At 33.8% G+C, this 23,111-nt stretch overlaps 1 protein-coding gene and 1 pseudogene across 9 annotated transcripts in view; one reads left to right on the top strand and one right to left on the bottom strand.

Moving 5' to 3' along the window:
• The window catches only part of BTRC (beta-transducin repeat containing E3 ubiquitin protein ligase), a 148,837-nt gene that overhangs the window by 93,640 nt on the left and 32,086 nt on the right, over positions 1–23,111 (bottom strand). For 6 of the 9 annotated variants that reach the window (XM_023522513.1, XM_023522514.1, XM_023522516.1 and 3 more), the window contains exon 2: positions 7,756–7,863. The exons of the other annotated variants lie outside the window; for them this stretch is intronic. In XM_023522513.1, coding sequence (XP_023378281.1) covers positions 7,756–7,863 — 108 coding nt within the window. The remainder of the gene's footprint in view (positions 1–7,755; positions 7,864–23,111) is intronic. 9 annotated transcript variants of the gene reach the window in all.
• On the top strand, positions 21,557–21,679 carry LOC111731073 (annotated as a pseudogene).

Genomic DNA, 23,111 nt, shown 5'->3' with positions numbered 1-23,111 from the left:
GGTGGAAGCAGGGTGTACGGGAGGACAGGTGTTTTCAGTAAGGTTCCTCAGGTAGGGAGAACACAGGATATGCAAAGACACAGATGCATGAGAGAACACAGCACCTTTGGAGAACTATAAATTTAAAACGGCTAAGAATTTACATGAGATGGAAGTGGTAGTAAGCCACTCAATTACATGAGAGGTAAACCAAGTTCAAACTTTGTTCAATTTAAAAACGTGAGCAACCGGCCATGCGATAAAGAGTGACCAAAATCAATATAACCAACAAATGTATAATTTGGATGAGACTATATCGTAGTCCCCCCTTATCCTCGGGGGGCGGGGGGGTTATATTCCAAGACCCCAGTGGCTGTCTGAAACCAAAGATAGTACTGAACCCTATACATATTGTTTTTTCCTATACGTACTATGATAAAGTTTAATTTATAAATTAGTCACATTAAGAGATTAGGAACAATATCTAAAAATAAAATAATAAAAAAATTATAATACACTATAATAAAAGTTATGTAACTGTGGTCTCTCTCTCTCTCTCTCTCAAAATATCTGCAATTTTCCATTTACTGTTTTTGGACTGCAGCTGACCACGAGTAACTGAAACCATGGAAAGTGAAAAGGGAGATAAGAGGGGGCTATTGTAATTGAAATTCAGAAAGTATTAGTATCAATAAAGTGGTAATGTCTGGTAGGACATTTAAAATATTTCTACTATTTTCTATGATTAATAGTAAATGTTTCATTTTTATATTTTGTTAGAAAATGGTAATAATAAAAATATTTTGAAACAAAATTATATTTGTTTGGGTATGCTTCTGTGTGTACGTGTATGAATGGATAGATAAATTATTCCAGACTAAGGGAAACCAAAATGTTGATGATTACCTTAAAGTGAGGAAGGATTATGGGTGATACTTTCTTGTTTATATATTTACGAAGTGATTTACATAATAAACAATAAATTCATTTTATAAGCAGGGGGAAATATGAGAATTTTTCCCCCACAAAACAAAAACATTTTGATTTGTCACTGTAGTCAAACTCCTAATGCAAGGGTATAGGTGGGACACAGTCAAAAAAGTCAACATATGTACACAAAAGAATTAAATATTTTATTATACAGAAGTTATGATTACTGAGATTATTCATATACAACAAGGGGGCCATTGGCTAGGGTTTGATAAGTGTTTTTGTCATGGAATACTTTTCTTTATGGTATTGTTTTGTAGTAACAGTTGAATGTTAATTTATAATCAATCTAATAATCCATATTCCCCTAAAACCTCGACTGTAAAGTGAAGTCATGTACATATGTACATATATCCTAAATAATGCTTAATTTTCCTATATTATTCCATTTTAACATTTAATTTAGTAGATGGTAAGATTTAGTAGACTTCTAAGTATTCTTGAACAATAAAATACATTCTCTCTCGTGAAGTCAACCTTCAACAACTTCAACCTTGGACAAGGGACCCTAACTAATATTCAAATATGATATGGTTCTTTTAGCTCAAGATTTCCCTAAAAGTACTAGCTATACTTGACACATGAAATACTTACTCTAAGGTCATATAAATCTACTTATCTTCTTATTGTTCGAATTTCTCTTTTCTTTCAATGTCTAAAAAAATAAAGGACCTTAATTACTCAGCTATTTTTAAGCACTTTCTCTCTACTGATCATTGTCATTTGTTATATATTATAAGATTACCATTTGATAAAGATGAGCAAATGATTCCACAAAATATATCTACTATTAATCAACAGAAATCCTCTTAATCACCCATATACTTTCCAGGACAAAACAATAGAATGATGAAAATGAAAATATGTTCAAACTAAACATGTCCTCATAGAGTCTACTTAAACAATATTTTCAGCATCTTCTGTCACTAGTTTAAAATGTGTGGTTTGAAATGTCAATAATCAAACTATCCCAATGTTGCCATTTTCATCTGAGTTGTTAAGGATACTCTAACAAATTCAACAATGACTTAATGGCTCTTCATTTTCTATTGTCACAAAATTTTGACTTCATAAGTTGCTTTGAACTTACTGAAGGAATGCAATAATTTAAAGGGAAAAAATGGCATGAAGCTATTACTAAGGCACCTCCTTAAATATATTCGGCAATATTAGTAAAAATAAGTATTCCTACTGGGACAACCACTTTGGAGAATTACTTGACTCTTTTAAAGTTAAAAATACACTTACTCTATGGCTCAGCAATTCTACTCTTAGGTATTTACCCAAGAGAAATAAAAATGCATGTCCACAAAAAGACTTGTAAAAACTTTATATAGTAGCTTTATTCATAGTAGACAAAAAAAAAAAAAAGGGAAACAATCCAAATGTATATCAATAGATGTATAAATTGTGATATACTAATACAATGGAAGATATTCAGCAATAAAAAAGAATTTCTGATAAACACAACAAAATGGATAAATCTCAAAAACATTATGTTGAGCAAAATAAAACAGACACAAAAGAATGTACACTATACGAGTGTATTTACATGAAGTTCAAGAACAGGCAAAACTAATTGTTGGTGACAAATGAGAAGAGTAATTGCATATGGGGGATGGGCCCTATCTGGACAGGGGTACAAAGAAACTTTTTCAGATTATGGAAATGTTCTCTATCTTGAGAATGAGAAATGTGCACATTTCTCAAACTCATCCAGAGTACAATTAAGATGAGTGTATTTCACTGTATATAAATTTTACACAAACAAAACTCTAAAAAATCCCAAACCAGAAGGATGTGAATATACTAAGATTGTTATAATTCTAGTAATGGAAACAGGAAAGATTAAAGTCATATATCTGCCAATTAGTCAATCAGCAATATTGAGCACCTGTGCACACTGAACCTGACAGGACAAATTTTGGATTAAAAGAATAAAAATAACAAATAAGCCTATTTCCTCCATTTTTGCTACATAAAACATTATAGATCTCTCTGAAGATAAGAAAAAATAAACAAGCATACTTATAGTAATTTTGAGAAAAGCAAAATTTTCTTATCAATAACTGAACCAAGAGTAGGCTTCTCAATAATACAGAATTAGGCTGTAAGGTATGAAAAATATAAGATTTTTTTTAATAGCATACTCTTTTATACCAAGGTGAAAAATAGTATTTGCTGAAAGGCTCCAAACCTAGTCTTCTGTGCATTTTTCTAATAATATAAAACTCATTAACCTGCCAGGCACTGTTCTAAGGACTTAATATAAATCAACTAATTTAATTCTAACAGCAATTCTATAAGAGACACTATTATCACCCCCATTTTACTGATAAGGAAACTGAGGTTTAGAGAGGTCAAGTACCTGCCTAAGGTCATACTTAGACAGAGCCAGGCTCAAATCTCAAGTAGTCTGGTGCTAGGGCCCATGCTCTTAATCACTGCATGACATACTGGCTTCCGGGCTTTTTTTCAAGGCCCAAACACTCAAATTTATTCCTGGATTTTTCAGCAAAATCTCTAAATCAGCCTTTCTCCAAATACACTCTAGAAGTACTAACTTATAAGAGGATTCAATAAATTTTTTAAAATAAATATTTATTGATTTTTGATTAAGACTAAATAGAAAAATGATGGTGAATTTGTTCAACATTCTTTCCTACTGACCTTAGATTCAAGATTGCCTTAAGCCAAATGAAAAATTGGAATTTTTCTTAGTATTTTGGTGTCCGAGTCAGATGATTTTAACTCAAGCAATTTTTAATTGTATGTGATTATCTTTACCACTTCCCCAATATAGTTCAAATCATCAGTATTTATTGAGCCCCAACTACTAAAAAAACACTACATGGCACTGGGAAAGTCAATGGATATGTATAAGAATTCTACTTTCAAGGAATTTCTCATACCTAGCACATTTCTCCTATTATGCTAGGATATATTAATTACCTAGGGTCTACTGAATTCCCATACCCGCATCCCCGGGTGGGAAGAGGTATGTGGATGGCTATTTAGTAGTATCTCACTACTAAACTGTGATTTTAATTTGCATTTCCCTGGTGACTAAAAATACTGAGCATCTTTTCATATGCTTATTTGCCATTTGTATATCTTTTTTTGGTAATGCATCCATTCAAATTTTTTTGCCCATTAATTGCCCATTATTTTATTGGGTAGTTTATCTTATTATTATGTTATAAGAGTTCTTTATATACTCTGAAGATAAGCCTTTTATCAAAAATGTATTTCTCAAAAGTTTTCTAACAGTCAATGCCTTAACTATTCATTTTCTAAACGGTATCTTTTGAAAAGCAGTTTTAAACTGTGATAAGCCCAACTTATCACTGATTTCTGTTATGGGGTTCATGTTTTTTGTGTCTTATTGAAGAACTCTTTGCCTAACCCAAAGCCATAATGATTTTTTTCTTCCCTCATTTTTTTATATTAAATAGTTTTATAATTTTAGCTCATATTCAGGTCTATGATCCAGTTTGAGTTAATTTTTGTATGTGGTGTAGTATAACAGTTGAGGTTCATTATTTTGCATTTAGATGTCCAATTGTTCCAGCATGATTTGTTGAGAAGACTGAGACCAATGCATTTTAATATAACAGAGCACAAGAAGTTCAGTGAGATGATTTCAGATTCTATACTACAACTAATCTTTAAGCAATTACAACTACCTGAAAAGGGTATTAAAATACCTCCCTCTTTTCAAACTATATAGCTGTGTGAGGCTAGATATTCTTCATATATTTCAACCAAAACACCACATCACAACAGATTGAATGCAGAAGCAGAAAGGAGAATCCAGCTATCTTTTATTAATCCAGACATTAAAGAGATTTGTAAAAATGTAATACATTGCCAGTCTTGATATTTTTGTTTTAAAAAAGTTATTTTACATAAAAAATATTTTATTTGCATAAATTTATAATGGGTTTATTATAGTTATTTTATATGAATAAATTAATATTAAGTTTTTTCTTAATTGTAATTTTGATTATAGTATACATCAATAGATTTAACCCACGTAAGCAAAAGCATTTTGGAGTCCTCAATAATTTTTAAGACTGCAAAGGAAACTGCTACCATCTCCCCTCAACTACTGAAATTAGCCTTATTGTAGCTAGAGTGATGTATCTAAATACATATCTGATAGGTCAAACTTGTTTTTAAATCCTTTCAACAGCTTTACCACCTTCTTAGAAGACTAAACTCCTTTCAATGGCCCACAAATCCTGCGCATCAAGCTTCCCTAATCTTTCCTAACTCCATTCTCATTCTCTTAATAAAATCGTCTTTTTTCAGGAGTCCTTAAGTGCACCAAGCTCCACCTATATGTGCCTCGTCCTTGGGCCTAAAATGTTTCCCCCTCCTCCCTTTCTCGCTGAGTTCAGACCTCATCATTCTGATGTTACTTCAAACATTGATTACCTGATCTTCCTTACTCCCATCCTCAGGTTAGATCAGGTTCCTCTTTTATATATTCTTATGACTCCCTGCACATTTCCTTCATAGAATTTATCAGTTTGGGAGATTATACTTTTGATATTATGTGACTTAAGAGCTCTTGCATCTCACAGTAAAAGATAAATATAATAATCATATATATATAACTATTAAATGAAATTTTGCCTATGTGTCATGCATTTTTCCAAAATCAGTAATTCTCATCAGATCCTCAATGGTGTCCAAACATTGTAGTGAAAAATTAACCATACCCAAAGAGAGCTCCTTTGCTCTTGGCTACTGGGAGCTGGTATCTAGCCTCCCCGGAACTTCTTACCTAACAGGTGTGTCTTTGTTCGCCTGGGGACTAGACAAATGTGATCAGTGAAGGAGGCTTTGAGTCATACTTGATCAGTTCCAATCCTGAGAGGAAATGGAGACTAAAAGCATTAATATGACCTACAAGAGGGGCTAGAAACTAAAGGTCAGCATGTGGGCAGTTTGTAACTGAGCTTCAATAAAAGTTCTGGATACCAAAACCTTGGGTGAGTGTCCGTGGTTGGCAATACCTGAGGTATTGTCACATATTACGGCCCAAAAGCAGTAATGCCATCCATGACTCTATGGGCAAAGGCTGACAAGAAATTTTACATGTTGACCAGTTTCTGCCCATATGTCTCTTCTTTTGGCTAATTTTAACCTGATCCTCTTCTTGTAACCTGTAATAAACCGTAAGTACAATAGCTTTCAGTGAGTTCTGTGATTTTTTTCTAGTGAATTATCAAACCTGAGAGTAGTTGTAGGGGTTCCTAAACTTGCAACTGGTGAGAGCAGTCTTGTATGGTCTATTCACTCAGACTCTGCAATTTGGCTAAACTCATTGCAACCAAAAAAAGGTTAAAAGCCAATAGGCTTGACTATGAGTTCCTTAAGAGCAGTAACTTTATCAATATAATACATAGTAAAAAATGTAAGATACTTGAAATAAACGATACTCCCAGGATATCAATATTCTCTAACAATAGCAATAATGCTAATGATGATAAAGATGAAGATAAAAAAAAACCGCAACCATTTACATGTCCTTACTATAGTACTATTCACTGTGAATATTACTATTCACAGATGAGGACCATGAAGATTAGAGTAAAATGTCTTGCTCAAGATAGTACTACTAGTGACAGATCGCATGTAAGCCCTGATTTAACTAATTTTAAGCCTACACACTTTACTATATTGTATTTCGTAAGACAAGTAAAGGAAGTTTAATATTATATTTTGCAAAGGACAAACAAATATCTAGCACTATCATCACTAAAACAGTTATCATTAAAGAGTAGCAACTGTTAGCATTGTTCAGGAATGTGGAATACTTAAGTATCCCTCTTTTAACTAAGACTTAGTCATAAGCATTCTGATGCTTACTTACAGCTTGTCTTTGAAATTCTTCTAAATAAAATAGAAGCTACACAGGTTAAAAACAAATTTAAAAATTAAATTGTTGTGTATTACTACCAAATGCTAAACACAAATTCCAAATACCTGAGATGGACAGATAACACTTCTGCCAAGAAAATCACCATATATGGTACCCTAATCTGTAAACAATGGGCACGAAGCTCTTTCTTACATTTTCCTCTACAAATTTTCCATCTCCTCCTCTCTAGTTTTCTCTCACATCCTGGCACTGTCCTAATGGCCTCTAAGAAAGGCCGAAAGGAACTGGAATCTGTCAGTACATGCAAGACCAGATGTCTCAAGCTGAACACTGTACTCAAAGGTCTTAAAGGCCTTTCTACCTTGAAACTAGACCTGTTAATATATAAACATAGTTCTTACAAATATATATATATGTTTGTAAGTGTGTCAGAGTGTCTCCTGGTTACTTACTACTATATGTATATATGTATATACACACTTTACATTTTTAGTAATCATAAGAAAAACATAAGGCATTTGGCAATTGGTTATAAATAATTACATTAATTATCTTTATGTAGGTCCAGAGAAAACATCACATATTGAATGCTATTTGTTGAGATTACTTTAAAATTCATTATCATACTTCTACCAAATATGAAAACCAACAGTCGAGTTATGCTGTGTCAATTTTGGCAAACCAATCATGATAACAAAAATGTCTTAAGAGTGGATCAGTCTGGATCTACATTAAAAATTAATCATTAAAGGAGGACTGAGTGACATGAAATATAGGCAAATGAAGGAGAAAAAGTGAACATAAGTAAAGCACGGAAAAGAAAGAGGGACACACTAATGAATTAGACACAAATACTAAAGCCCACAAATAACCCACAGAGACAGAGAAAGTACCTGGAAAGCTGTGAGTGCGCCAGTCCCTGGGTTATACAGGCATCGCAGCGAAGGCATGCTGTCCGCCAGGCTGGAGCAGCCCAGCCACAGAGACCTGGGCATAGAGCACTGCAGAGAGAGGACAACTATGAGATGGGACAGTATGAGACAGGATGGTACAGATTACAGGAACTTTTAAGGCTTGACTTAATGTAATATTCCAATTGTACCTGGCCTTTATGATAGAAACATCTTTAAGAAACATACTACTTACTAGTTCTAATCCCAGAGAGAGACTCAAAAGGGGAACTAATGGCCAAAAAGCAGGGGGGAGGGAGGGATTATAGGCCAGAAAACAAAATATTTAGTAAAAATTTTTGTCCCTGTTCTTCTGAGTCTAAAGGAAATCCACTTCTTAATCCAATTAACCAATTCTTTTCCTCTATGTACCTCATACCTCAGCTCATCTCCCATAAATTTACCACAGGGAACTATTGTGCAGACTAAGCAGAAAAAGAAATAGTTCGTGTTAGCGTTTCAATATTAGGAATGGCAAATTAGAAAACAGAGGAAAGTTAACATTTTTTAGAAGTTGGGGAGAAGGAAAAGAAAAAGTATTATACCCCTATAGCTTTGACAGCAGCTAACTCTGCAGTTTGCTTACGTATGTTTTACATATCTTATTAGTCTGCTGTTCATTAACAAAAATACATAGTTACCATAGCAGCTGCCTCTTGATCTCTCCAAACGGATTGGGGGGGGGGCGGGAGCTGTGCCCAAGAAACAACCCAAACAGAAGGGAACGCAGCAACAAAGGACAGAAAAAAGAGAAAGAGAGAAAAAAAGAGAACCCCAAAAGCTGCTAGTATTCAAACCTTCTAAATAAAAAAGTATGTGTGAATGTAAATAAATATATATATAGTGTATTCAGGAGGGAGCAAAAAAAGGTAGAAATTACGATTTCTAGTAATACTAATTAAACAATATTAGTGTTATCGCTCCTAGAGCTTTATAAAAAACTTTTATCTTTTAGAAGAATTTTTATATTCTTCAAGTTTCTCTAAAGGTATCCCAGGCTGAAGTTTTGTCCATCAACTTGGGTGCTATTACAGTCTAATAATACCAAAAAAATTAAAAACCTGATCATAGCACATATAAAAACAAGAATACATATTTTAAAATATAGCAATTAACGCACATAATACTAAACTTTACAAGTTTTGAAATATTAAATATCATTAAGAGGCTTTTTTTCTTCTTGAAATATTTTAGTTGCAAAAATTAATATTAGGAAACAAAATATGGTATACATTACTCATACTACCTATAATTGATATAAGGATAGTATCCTGCAAAAGATTCCAAAAAATGACCTGGTCTAGACATCTGCTTTCATGTCATTATTTCCTCATTTTATAGTTAAGGTGATTGATGCCCAGGTGAAATTAAGTACTTCTCCATGATCATGAATTTAGAAAGTAGAGAAGTAGGAACTAGAATCCTGGCCTATTGCTTCTTAGTGCAGAACTCTTTCTCCTGCCTCCATCCATCCCTAGGCATTATAGTGGAGACATCAGATTTCAAAGACAGATACATGCTAAAGGTATCACTGGATAACACACTAACCAAAACAGCTAAACCACTTTGAACTCCTACAACAGTCATCTAACTTTGGTCACTGTTTCCAGTGCTTCTTCACCTCAAGCTGCAATCCATTTTACAAACAGCAGCTATATAGAATACTTGTGTTCACTTTATCATATCACTCCCGTCAATAATTCATAAAGGCTTTCTATATTTACTGTATGAAATCCAAGTACGGTATTAATCTGACTTTTCCCCACTGCCTACATTAACTCACCTTCTCTGTCCTTCCACTTGGCCTAACAATCTAGCTAACTACCTTCATATTTTTTTCAAATATCCATTTTACCCACATACCTTTGTCATTTTCTTCTCCCCTTCACCTTGCAAATGTACATCTACCATTTACTTCTATATCTCCTTAGAACTATTTATACTCATTTTAGTCTCATTCAGTGGTTCTCAGTAGCAGACATTCTCATATTATAAGAAGGCAGCAGGGAGAAAAAGGAAGAGCAAGATAAAAAAGGTTTCCTTCCCCTTGAGAACCACTGTTCTACTCACATTACTGCTATACACTGGAAGCATCAAGTTCTTCACGAAAATAATTTAAGTAAATGATATTTAAAATTTCTAAGTCTAATGTTTTAGTAATTTATTCAACGAGCATTTATTGAGCAAATCTTCCTTGTACTAACTAGATACTGTTCTAGGCACTAGGGATAGAACAATGATCAAAAGAAACAAAAATCCTTCACATTCCAGTGACATTTCCTCAACCTTAAATTTTTCTACATTTAAAATCCTTAACATAAAAGAAACTTGTTTGTGAGTTTCTCTCATTGTTAATGAGAGACAATGTACTATTAAGCAGTTGGTTCTGTGTATGCTGGGTAGAAGAAAGTCTCATTCCGAAGGAGGGACTGAATTTGAGAAAAATGGGAGAAAGAAAAGTAAAACAAAAAAGAGAAAATGAAAATACAGAAGAGGAAAAGGAAATAGTGGAAGAAAATGGAGTAGGCATTGGAAAATAGCCTGTTATTTCTCCCCATTCCCTTCTCAAGAGGAAGATGGCTCAAATACTTCCATTCATACTAAAGCCACCTGCTGCATGATCATCTCTATTTTTATTAAAATATGCATATTTTATTTGTATTTGTAAATGTTCTTTGGTAAGTTTTTAAGGCATTCCTTTTTGAATGTCTGTCTCCATTTTGTATTAGATCCTGTGTTATTTTTGCAGTATGTACTTTCCTTACTGTAACTTACTCTAATGCTCTTCCTCATTCACTCATCTCTATCTTTCATCAAAACTCCTAAGAACTAAGAATTCGAAAGGGCTTACCCCATCCCCTTGAACTAAAATTCCAAAATAAAATTATAATCAATAATAAGCCACATAATCCAGCAAAGCCACTAGATATACTGGTGTGATATCTAAAATAGCATTAACTTGCAAACACCACACAGAGGATGCATTCCCAATTATTACAAGACAATTGGTGTGGGTATGAAAATTGCACTTGAATATAATCAAATTTGCACATTATCATAAGATTTTATATATTATAGCTCAATTTAAAAACCAATTTTCAAATTGGTTTGTATTGTAACAATCTTACCTATACTGGTAAATGTCACTTAAAAACACTGAGAAAAAAATATATAATTACAAAATTAATGGAATAGGCTATACCATCTACTACTTCTTTTTCCCTTCTACCCTCATGTTCATGAGTATTTTCTAAATGAAGGGGAAAATCAAAGGAAATTTAGACAATAAGTAACAGAGTGGAAAGTAGTGCCATATTAGTTACTATTCTTATGTATCTGCATACTCAGGGGCCATCTCGATTGGTTAATTTCTGACAGATTAAAGACTTAAATCTGTCCTTCAATATGTAATAAACAATCCTCTTTAAAATGCCCAAAAAGCACACACAGGTTTCTACTTAACATTTGAGCTGTAAAAGTTTGTTTCTCCTTGCAAATTACATTTAAATTTCTAAGGTTTTCTTTCTGCACTTAAAAAATTTTTTAATTAAAAAAAAAAAAAGCAGAGTCTAAACTAAGCTGCAATCCAGCAATATTCTCACGTTTAAATATTTAACTTCCATTAACTGTTAAAGAACTTCTGAATTCCTTAAATGTTTCTCCTATGCAATCTCAAAAGCTATAACCAAGTTTGGATCATATATGTACCCCCATCCTAGAGAAATCCAGCCATACAAAGCACAAATTTGTTTATTCAGCTCATTTCCCAATTAACTCTCCTTTGCAAAATCAAAGAAAGTTGAAGACTATAATAATTTCTTACAACTGAAGTTTGTTACCCAATTGAATGAGTTTACTAGCTTTTTAAAAGCATACAAGCTATTTTTTTAAAATGTTGGAACTTTTTTACTACTATAAAGAATCAGAAAAAGAGACTGAAATGTTGCAACAAAGGGCCACCAGGGAGAATACAGTATCTAGTGCTCATCGGGTTCAAAGAGAATATAGTACCTAGTGCCCATCAGGTTCAACAGCACAAATTAATTTTCAGAGAACACTAAAAACCTTAACTCCTCTTCCTACTTGGCTGCCTGGAGAAAAGTCACAGTTTCTCTTCACTGACAGAGGGCCCTACAGGCAAAAGGCCGGCCTCAGCATTTACTGTAAGAAAGCTCAATGACAAAATCTCCTAAACTCAGGTCCCTGTTGGTCAACTTCTAGGAGTAATAGAAGCTATAATAATCAACAATAAAAAGATTGCTGCATTGAGAGTTTATGTATCCTTAAGCCATGGAATAGAAGAATTCCCTTTTCACTACTATATCAACTAAAAAAATTCAGGCCAAGAGAACTACAGTATTCCATAGGCCATGTAATATATTCAGACTCTACCTATACAAATTCGATGCCTGCCTCTTAGGAATCCCAATTTAGTTCACCCCAAAAATGAAACTCCCACCTGTCACAAAGGATAATCATATCTGCCCAGCCTTACTGCACAAGGCTGTGGTAAAATTAAAATAAGAGATCTAAAAACTTCACGTACAAAGGAAAAAAGTGGAAAGTGGCACCATTACTAAGAACAGGCTTCCATGAATGCCACTTGCATTTCAGAATGTTCTGTAAAGTCATTATGAATTATAGACCATGGAATCAATATATCCATCAATCAAATATTTATTATTCATTACAGAATGGAAAAAGGTGGAGTACAAGGAGAAGAGAACCAAAATTGATCAGGCATAAATTATTTTCCAGATAGTGTGCTAGATCCTTGAAATACATTATTTCACTTAATCATTACAACCTTGTCAAAGAGTTATTAGTATTTTCACTTTAACAGAAGAGTAAACTCAAGTTCAGAAAAGTTACAATGACTAAATGGCAATGGCAATGGCAAAATAAGACTCCATATGTTTGTCTCCCAAAATGCAGACTTGCTATAAAGACCTGTTCTCAAGTAGTTTATACTCTATTAGGGAGACAAATTAACTAATACAAATAGTAATAAGGAAAAATACTATAATGTATTAAATTGTGTTAGACAATAGCTGCTATATAAGTTTAGTTAAAATTTATAATTTTTTAGAAGTTCAGACACAGGCTTTAATTTTATTGAAGCACTTGTTACTGTATATAAATTGTGCATTTGCTATATACATTCCTCAGAGTTATGAGTCATGTCTTACCTTTTTTTTTTTTAATCTCCAGTATTTGGTCATAGTAGATGCTCAATAAATGTGAACTTAATGGTGAGAGACCAGTGAAAGCTATATATCAAAGAGAAGAAGAAAGCATTTTTTGCTTATGAAATTGTGAGAATACTGATAAAATAACATTGGTTGCTTTCCTGTGACTAATCTTACTAGATTGGACGGTTCATGATAAAGCTATCACAATTCATTTTCTTGTTCACCTGTAAAACAATCTAATAAAGTAAATAAGATCCAGAGAGGTTAAACAGATTACTAAAAGTTGATGAGTACCTATAGCAGTAAAGATGAGTTTCAAAACTAGATATTCCAATGGCTTAGGACAGTGCTACATACAAATGGCACTTAAAAAGTCAGACTGGAGTTACCTCATTTATTAAGAAATGAGGAGGCGAAGGTAGTAAGGGGTACTGGGCTGACTACAAAAACTAAAGAAAAGGAATCTCACCCAACAGACTGTTGTAATCATCAAAGTAATGGCCATGGAGAAGACAAACTTACATCAAAAGGAAGATTAACAGGACTTAATGACTGACTGTAAGGAAAGAAAGAGGATGAGTCAGAAATAATTCCAAGATTTCAAACCTGAATGACTGGAAGAATGGTGGTAGCAATGACAGACACAGGTAAATTGAAAACTACCTGGTTGGGGTGGAGGGGCTAGATAAGCTCAGAAATCATGAATGTGACATAATAATAAACTTCTAATATGTGAGTAAAAATATGGCATAAAGCCTGGGTATAAACCTGTAAAGATGACATAGATGTGGGAACAAGTGGCTTTTGTGTAGGTTGTAATGCACTAGGTTAAAAGTATTTCCTGTAAAAATACTAGCGAGGTTTCTTTTTTTTTTTTTAAATAACATTTAATTGATTCCTCTTCCCTCATCTCCTTTCTTACCTGAACAATTCAACAGCCAGTAAGTGAGTATAGGCTAAGTAGGCAACAAGTTGAGTGACAGAAGTGGCTACAGTGGCCCAATACAGGCTTTAAGAATCCAAGTGGTGTGAGAAAGGCATCCCTGAAGGGGAAGCAGCCTAGCATAGAGTTTCAGTATATATAAAGACAGAACTCTCTAGGTAAATGATGTACACACATACACACAAACATAACTCTATCAATGAAAAAAAACCCAGTAACAGCAACACTGTAAGAGCAATGAGTACATTTAATGATTCTAAATATCACTCTCCATTAAAAATACCAAGGTTCCATAGAACGGTGGCTGATTCTCCAGGGCTCTGGCAGGGAAAATTTAAGATGAGCTTAGAATATCTTGTGGAAACATGGCAAGATGACACATGGGCCGATGTGAAAGGCTCTCAAAGACTAAATCTGGGACAAACTGAATACCAAATTAAATGATGATAATAATGGATTATAACTGTGGCAGGCAAAGTCTTCTCTTAACATGCTCCCCAATGTGTCCCACCTCTTGGTATTCATAACCCTATTGTAATCCTGTCCCCTTGAGTGTGAGACAGCCTAGTACTTTGCTTCTAGGTTATATTAGATTATGACTTCCAACTTGCTAATACTCTATTGCCTTCTTCTCCTGCATGCTTTTATGAAGCAAGCAGCATACAAGAGAGGTCCATGTGGCAAAGAACTGAGTGTGGCCTCCAGCCAAGAGCCAGCCCTTAGGAATTGAGGCTCTAAGTCCAATAGCCCTTGAGGAAGAGGAAATCTGCCGAAAAAATATGTAAACTTGGAAGTGGATTTACCCAGTCAAACCTTCAAATGAGACTTCAACCCTAGCCAATATCTTCATTATCGCCTTGTGAGAGATCTTGAAGCACAGGACCCAGGTAGCCATGCCCAGACTCCTGACTCAAAGAAACTGTGAGATAATAAATATGTGTCTTATGTTACTATAAGCCACTAAATTTGTGGTATTTTGGTTTGCAGCAAAAGATAACTAATAAGCCTCTGAATAAAATAAAAATCCATGACTCTACTAGTGATGTAAAGAATAAACTGGTTTGATGAGGAATATGATACTTGAATAGTCTCAAAAAATCTCCCCACATAATACTTATTACAAGGAGAAAACAGTAACTTTAAAGTGGAAAAACATGACTGACATCTTAATCAAGTGATCAGCATTAATATTGCCAATAATGAAACAAATTAAAATCACATGGTACCTAATAGAATGCAATACAAAAAACAGAGCATCACCTCTGAGATATTCCTGCCAAAGATATATTAGAAAAACCCAAACTGAAAAACAATCTACAAAATAACTGGCTTGTAATCCTCAAAATTGTCAATGTCATGAAAGTCAAGGAAAGACTGAAGAACTGTCCCAGACTGAAGGAGACTAATGAGACATGACAACAAAATGCAAAATGTGATTCTGGACTAGGTCCTTTTGCTACAAAGGACATCCATTGGGACTGCTAGAAAAATCTGAATGGGGTCTATGGATTATCCATAGAATATTAATTTTCTTATAAGAATATTAATTTTCTTATTTTTGATGACTGTTACTGGGTTACATAGGAGAATGTTATTGTTTGTAAGAAATACATATTAAAGAAGTCAGGAATGATGAGCCATCATACAGTAACTTACTCTCAAATAATTTATGGAAAAAATGTTATCTGCATTTTACTTACAACATTTCTGTGAGCTTAGAATGTTTAAAAATAATGTGAAAAATTAATTAATAAAAATATATATTGGGATTTTGCTTTTTGCTATGGTGTATAATTGTTAGCAGACTAAATTTCATGCAGAAAAAGATAACAATAAAAGATGAATAAAATATATAAAACTATTCGAAGGCATCAGAGAAGTTTAGGCACCAAGACTTTAGGGGCCAAAATCCTGGGCAGGAGGAAAATATATTGTGGTAAATCTGAGGCATCTGCTAACTCTTAGGTTTTGCATGCAGAGTCAGATGCTAAAAAATTAAGTTTAAAGTGTATTTCAGCAATCCCGTGGTGCTAAGGTGAGAAAAATAAGAGTACAGAGCTCATTAAAAACAAGGTGCCCTGTTTTGTTTTGTTTTTTCAGTTGATATCATGGAAGGGCACCAGAAATAGAGCAGCCTCAATCAAACCAAAGAGATGTACCATGAAAAGAATATTAAACTCTCTCTGAAGGGAGACAGATGGCATCTAGAGTCTCTACCATTTTCATAAAAAATTGCAATAAAAAATTATTAAGAATTCAAGGAAAAGGGATCAAATGACCCAAAACTAGAAAACAGAAACAATAAAAACAGACACCCAAATAGCCAAAAGGTGAAAAGTGTCTACTGAGGAATGAATGGATAAATAAAATGCAGTACAGTATATAAATACAATGGAATATTATTCAGCCTTAAAAAGGAAAGAAATTCTAACATATGTTACAATATGAATAAACCTTGAGAGTGTTATGTTAAATTAAATAAGCAACTCACAAAAGACAAATACTGTATTATTCCACTTATATGAGGTACCAGAAGTAATCAAATTCAGAAAGAATAGTGGCTGCCAGTAGCTAGTGGGGGGGACAGCAGGGGCAAGAAAAATGGGGAGTATAATGTGTACAGAATTTCGGCTTTGCACGATGAAAAAGTTCTGGAGATTGGCTGCACAACAATGTGAATATAAAGCTAGACTATACACTTAAAATTATTAAGATGATAAATTTTATGTAATATATATTTTAACACACAAAAAAAACCCACAGTGATAAGTATTAGAATTTTTAGACATAGGCTTTATAAAATAACCATGTTTAAGATAGTCAAGAAAATAGGTGAAAAAGTGAAGATAAAAAGTATATAACATAGAAATCCTATAATTAAATAAATATAAAAGATGAAATTAAGAATTCTTTAGATTCGTTTGAGGGCAGATTAGAAACAGAGCAAGTGAGAATTAGTAAACAGGAAGATAGGTGAGTAGAAAATCACTGAATTGAAAACAGATAAAAGGATAGAAAAATGCTGAAAAGAATGTAAAAGATATAAATGACACAGTGGAAAGTAAGTGTATGTGTATTTAGACTCCTAGAAGAAAAAGAGAAAATGGGGCAAAAGCAACCATTAAAAAGATACCAAAATTTTTTTAAAACTGATGAAAATCATCAAGCCATAGAGTCAAGAATCTCTGCAAACATACAAAAAAAGCATCTTTTCTATGCCTTGGCAAACTGTCATTCTAAGTTTGAATCATCTTTATCATTTGCACTTTCAATGCTGTGAAATATCTTTAGGAGTTCCTTTACTGTAAAATTTTTTGACTTTAATGTGACATTTTTCCTCTGGGATATCTTTGTCTTTTTTGTCACAACCGTTTTTCCTCATTTATGTTAATAAATTCACCTTCACTAAGTTCTCTGCTGCATATCTAGAATCTATCAAATAGTATCAGTATCAACATTTCTATGGTCAGCTATTTCTTCTATGATTCCATTTAATCTCACCTCAAATTTCAATCAAAGTATTATCATTTTACTTTGCTTCATCTGTCACATGGACTTAATACTAGGAGAGGAGACAACATAACCACACACCATGTTTTCTGTGCATAACTTAATGTGACTAAATCACCAAAAGACTGAAAAAAGTGACTGATCATAATGTGCATCTGTTTTTCACATAGTGATATGCTGATGGGAGAGCTTTCAATGAAGTGTACTTAACAAAAATCACTCACAGTTAATATACTATAGTAACTAAAATCTGAACCATGTTTTGGGAGACTGATGGTATTTAAACTTTAGTAATTAAAGTTTATACACATCAGAACCATACAAAGTGAGGAATTCCAGTACCTTAAAATTAAATAAAATGGAAACTCTAAGTAAAAGAAGAACATTAGACTTCAGCTTCTACCATAAAGGAGTAGCTGGTATCAAACTTGCCCTCCATCATAAGACAAGAAAACTAGACAAAATATCTGAAACGTATATTTGAAGACATTGACACCATGCAATGCCAGACTATAAACCCTGCATGGCCTTCAAAATTGTCCTAGTTTTATACCCTGAGGAACCTTCCAGTCTGTGGCATAAGAAACAAGAATCTAAACAGAGCAAAATGGGACCACTTATTGAGAAAACAGAACAGAATTTGGGGAGGATAAAGAGACTAGACTGGTGAGGCAGAATATTAGAGACTTATGCAGAAAAAAAGCTCCAGATATCTGAACATGAGGCCCCTTAAGTCTGCTCCTGAACACTAAGTTCTGTTTGTACAGAGTGAAACTCTACAAAGGCCAGGCAAAGACCCATGAGGAAGCTATAAGCTCAACGACTCCTAGAACCCATACAGAGCTGGAGAACTTTTCTGTTCTGACCAGCCAGATTGTAGAATTTAACACTTGGGACATTCAGTAGAAGCTCCAGAAAGCTTACACTAAACCTACTCGAATAAAGCTTAAAATCAAGCCACAACAGCATCAAGGTGATCTGCAAGAAACTTAACTGTTGGCTGAAAAAACACAAGATTCCTTTAAAAAGATAATAAAATACAAATATGGAATAATGTAACACAATGTCTAAATCTAAAATTACTTGATAAAAAGCAGTAAAACGTGACTCATAATCAGGGGGAAGGAATATCAGTCAACAGAAGCAGATCCAGAAATGACAGTGATGAAATTAGCACACCAAAACACTAAAATAGCTATTATAACATGAACATAGTAAAGAGAACTGTAGGATATAAAAAATAAATGAAATAAAACTTCCAGAAAAGAAAAATACAGTCTGAAATGATCATTTTAACAGGTGACAGTAACAGCTGATTAAACACAGTAGAAGAAAAGATCAGTGAACTTGGAAAAATAGCAATATGCAAAATAAAGCACTAAAATGAAAAAGGCTGGAAAAAAATGAACAATACCTCAGTGACCTAGAAGAAATAATCAAGTGGTCCAACATATGTATAACTGGTACTCCATTAAAAAAATCATGAGGAGAAGGTTGGGAGGAAGCATAAAATATATTTGGAAAATATATCACAAAAAAAATGACACTAGAGATAATTGTACAAAAATATGAAAAGTGCCAGAAATATAGATAGGTGAGTAAACATTTAAAAAATATTTCTCATATTAAAACTTACTTTAAAAATAACAATTTAAGCAAAAATAATACTAAATTGATATTTATAATATATTTGGAAATAAAACACATGAAAATAACAAGATAGAGGAAATGGAAGTACATTATATGTGAAGTAAAATATTATTTTAAGGAAGACTGTGATAAGTTAAAGGTACATATTGTTTTGCAAATCATGTACCTGATAAGGGTCTCATATCTAGAATACATGAAGAACTTTTACAACTCAATGACATGACAAACCACCTTAAAAAATGGACAAAGGATTTGAATAGACATTTCTCCAAAGAAGACTCACAAATGGACAATAAGCACGTAAAAAAGGGTGCTCAACTTCAGTAGACATTAGGGAAATGCAAATCAAAACCACAAGGAGGTTACCATCACACTCACTAGGACGACAACTGTTTAAAAATTACCAGAGCCATCCGGATATCTCAGGAGAGAAGTGTATGTCAGGAGAGCCAGATCGACCAAAAGGAGTTTTATCATCAATGTCTTATCTAGTCTCAACAGCTTTTGAAGCTACAATTTTAAAAAGCAAAACGAAAACAGAAAATAAGTTGTGGTAAAGATGTGGAGAAAATGGAACCCTCATACATTGCTAGTGGGAATACAAAAAGGTTCAGTAACTATAGAAAACAGCTTGACAGTTCCTCAAAAAGTTAAACATAAACATGTGACCTCCTCTAGCAACTCCACTCCTGAGTACACTCCCAAAAGAAATGAAAACAGGTACTCAAACAAATACACATACACATATTCACGGCAACCTTATTCACTAAAACCAAAAGGTAGAAACAGCTTCACTGTTCACCAACAAAAGAATAAACAAATTGTGGTATATACACACAATGGCATATTTATTGGCCATAAAAATTAATTAAATACTGATACAAGCTACTGATGAACCTCAAGTGAAAGAAGTGAAAGGGAAAGAAGCGAGACACAGAAGATCATGTATTGTATGATTCTATTTATATATAAAATATCCAGGATAGATGAATGTAGATTGGTGATTGACAGAGCCTGGGGGGAGAAGGGAATGGACTGAAATTGTTTAATAAATAAGTTTTATTTGAAGTAATGGAAATGTTTTGGAACTAGATAGAGGTGGTGATTGTACAACATTGTCAATGTACTAAATGCCACTAAATCGTTCACTTTAAATTGGTTAATTTTATGTTATGTAAATTTTACCTCAATAAATATTTTTAAATGCATATTGAACTCTCTAGGGCAACCACTAAATAAAACAAAAGTACTTAATAAGCCAACAGAAGGGATAAAATGGAATACTAAAAAATAATTCAAGAGAGAGCAGGCAAATTTAAAAGAAAAGAGAACAGTTGGGACAAATAGAAACACATAGTAAAATGGTATATTTCAACTTAACCATACCAGTAACGACTAAATATAAATGGTCTAAATCTACATTTTTTAATATAGTGACCACTAGCCACATGTGGCTACTAAGCATGCTGGTCCAAACTGAGATGTGTTAAACTATAAAGTCACATTGGATTTTGAAGACAATACAAATAAAATAAAGTATCTCAATAACTTTATACAGATTACATGTTAAAATGATACTTAAATACACTGGCTTTTAAAAAAGCACTTAAAAAATTCAACAGTTTCTTTTTACTTTTTTGATAAGAAAATTTAAAAATATATACTTGATTAGCATCTGTGGCTAACACATTTCTATTGTACAGTATAAGTTCAAACACTGGAAGACAGATTGTTAGACTGAATTAAAAAGCAAGACACAGCTATATATAAATGTACGCAGATAAATTAAAAGTAAAGCTTGAAAAGATGTCATAGAGTTATCATAAAAAAGTGAAAATGGCTACATTAATGAACAAGGAATATTAAACAGGGATAAAGAGGGCCTTTCATAATAATAAAGAGGTCAACTCATCAAGAACGACTTTAAAAGGGTATGATGTACTAATAAAATTTCAAAATAACAAAGAGAGAACAAATCTACAACCACAGTCTAAGGTGTTAACACCCCTCTCTTAGCTATTTGACAGAATAAGCAAACAAGTGAAGAGCACAATTAATGGACTTGACTTAAGGACTTATCTAGAACACTGTACCCAACAACTGCAATTGTCTTCAAGCACACTTGCTACACTTACCAAAATAGAGCTTAAAATGGGCCCAAGCAAGTACAAACAAATTTCAAAGGACTAAACTTGCAGAGTATTTTGTTAATGAGCTATAAATTGGTGTAGAAAAGATACCTAGAAGGGGTTCTGGTTCTAGTTAAGATGGACTTAAGCACAGTCACTTCTCTGTCTACCACTGAATGCAACTACTAAAAAATGGACAGAGCATGGTGCAGCTATCTGAGGACACTGAAAAGTGAACAGCAGTAGGTGGACTGGTGAAGAAGACTTCAACACAGCACTGAACCAACAATAAATTTACCATTTAAAAAAAAATTATTTCTGTCTACAGCCATGCCACCCTAAACAAGCCCGATCGATCCCATCTGATCTCGGAAGCTAAGCAGGGTTGGGCCTGGTTAGTACTTGGATAGGAGACCACCTAGGAAGACTAGGTGCTGTAGGCGCTAAAAAAAAATAAGTAAATAAAATTTATTTCAGTATCCACCAGCCTAGACTGCAGCATAAAAACCAAAAGTAGATATTAGTGTAGGCAAAGAGAGATTCAAGAGAAGCCCTCTAGTTCTGGCCTAGGAATATAGAAGGGGTATCCTAACTCTCAAATAGTGAAAATCTTCCATTTTTCATTCTTAAAATTTTCTTTATTCTTTCCAAGAATCCCATGATGAAAGCCGCAGTAGAAGCCTTGGCCCACAGGAGCCTAAAACTGAAGTAACTCTCTTTGATCAGAGGAATTGTGATCCTAAAATGCTGATGTGAAATCTCATTGCTTTTTTTTTTCTCTCTCTATCCTCCCATCCATTAGCCCCAGATGCAGTAACATATTCAGGTAGAAAATGTTAAATAAAGCCCCAGCTGTCTGGCTGGAGGACTGAAAATGGAGAGTCCCAGGGGACTAGAAAGTACTAGGGAGACTGTGGAGAAAGAGGAGCTCAGGAAAGCAAGCCCACAAGGTGGTTTGTGAACTTCTGCGCTCACCTACAAGCTTCCCAGATGTGAATATGACCCAAAACAGCAAGCCACAGTCTTTGAGAACTGAACTACCAGAGTACCATCTAGATCCCGGACTGGTCACTGAGTGGCACATACATGGAACAATTTCAGTAGCACTGCAAAGGCTTTAAAAATGGAATAGACATTGAAATCACAACCCCACAAAAAGCTATTTGAACTTGTAGGCTGAACTCTACTGGATTGAGAGCCCGATAAAACAAAAACATCAACATTTTCAACATAATTTAAATAAAACTCAGTTCTATATATTAAAAATGTCCAGGATAGAACCCATATATTACTTGGCATACATAAAAGGAGGAAGAGAGATATTTCAACTCACATCAGCAGATGCCAATACTAAACTGACACAGATGATGGAATTAACTTTAGAGACAAAGACTTAAAAGTAACTAGTATAAAAAAAGGTTCCAATAACTAAGGGCAAACACGCCTGAAAAAGATGGAAAGATAGGAAGTGTCAGCAAAGAAATGGCAGATATAAAGAACAATCAAATGGAAGTAAAACAACTGGAAAAAAATGGAAATTTTAAAACTCATTGGAGGAACTCAATAGTGGAATAGAGATAACAGACCAATACTCCTTATCAATATACAGGCAAAATTCCTAAACAAATACTAGCGAATAAAATCCAGTAACATATAAAAAGGATTATACACAATGACCAAGTAAGATTTATCCCAGGAATGCAAGGGTGGCTGCTTTCAGTCTTAGGGGTGTTCCAATGCCTAGCTCTATGTCTTCGCAGTGCCTGACTACATACACTTCGATCCCTTTAGTTCTATGAACTATCTCTGAACCCTTAATATAGTTGCCCCTTCTTGCTTAAGGGAAGAATGAAGCAATCTGTTACTGATACCAAA

Source organism: Pteropus vampyrus, unplaced genomic scaffold, assembly GCF_000151845.1.
Source record: "Pteropus vampyrus isolate Shadow unplaced genomic scaffold, Pvam_2.0 Scaffold348, whole genome shotgun sequence".
Lineage (NCBI taxonomy): Eukaryota > Metazoa > Chordata > Mammalia > Chiroptera > Pteropodidae > Pteropus > Pteropus vampyrus.
This window is presented reverse-complemented; position numbering and strand designations above follow the sequence as displayed.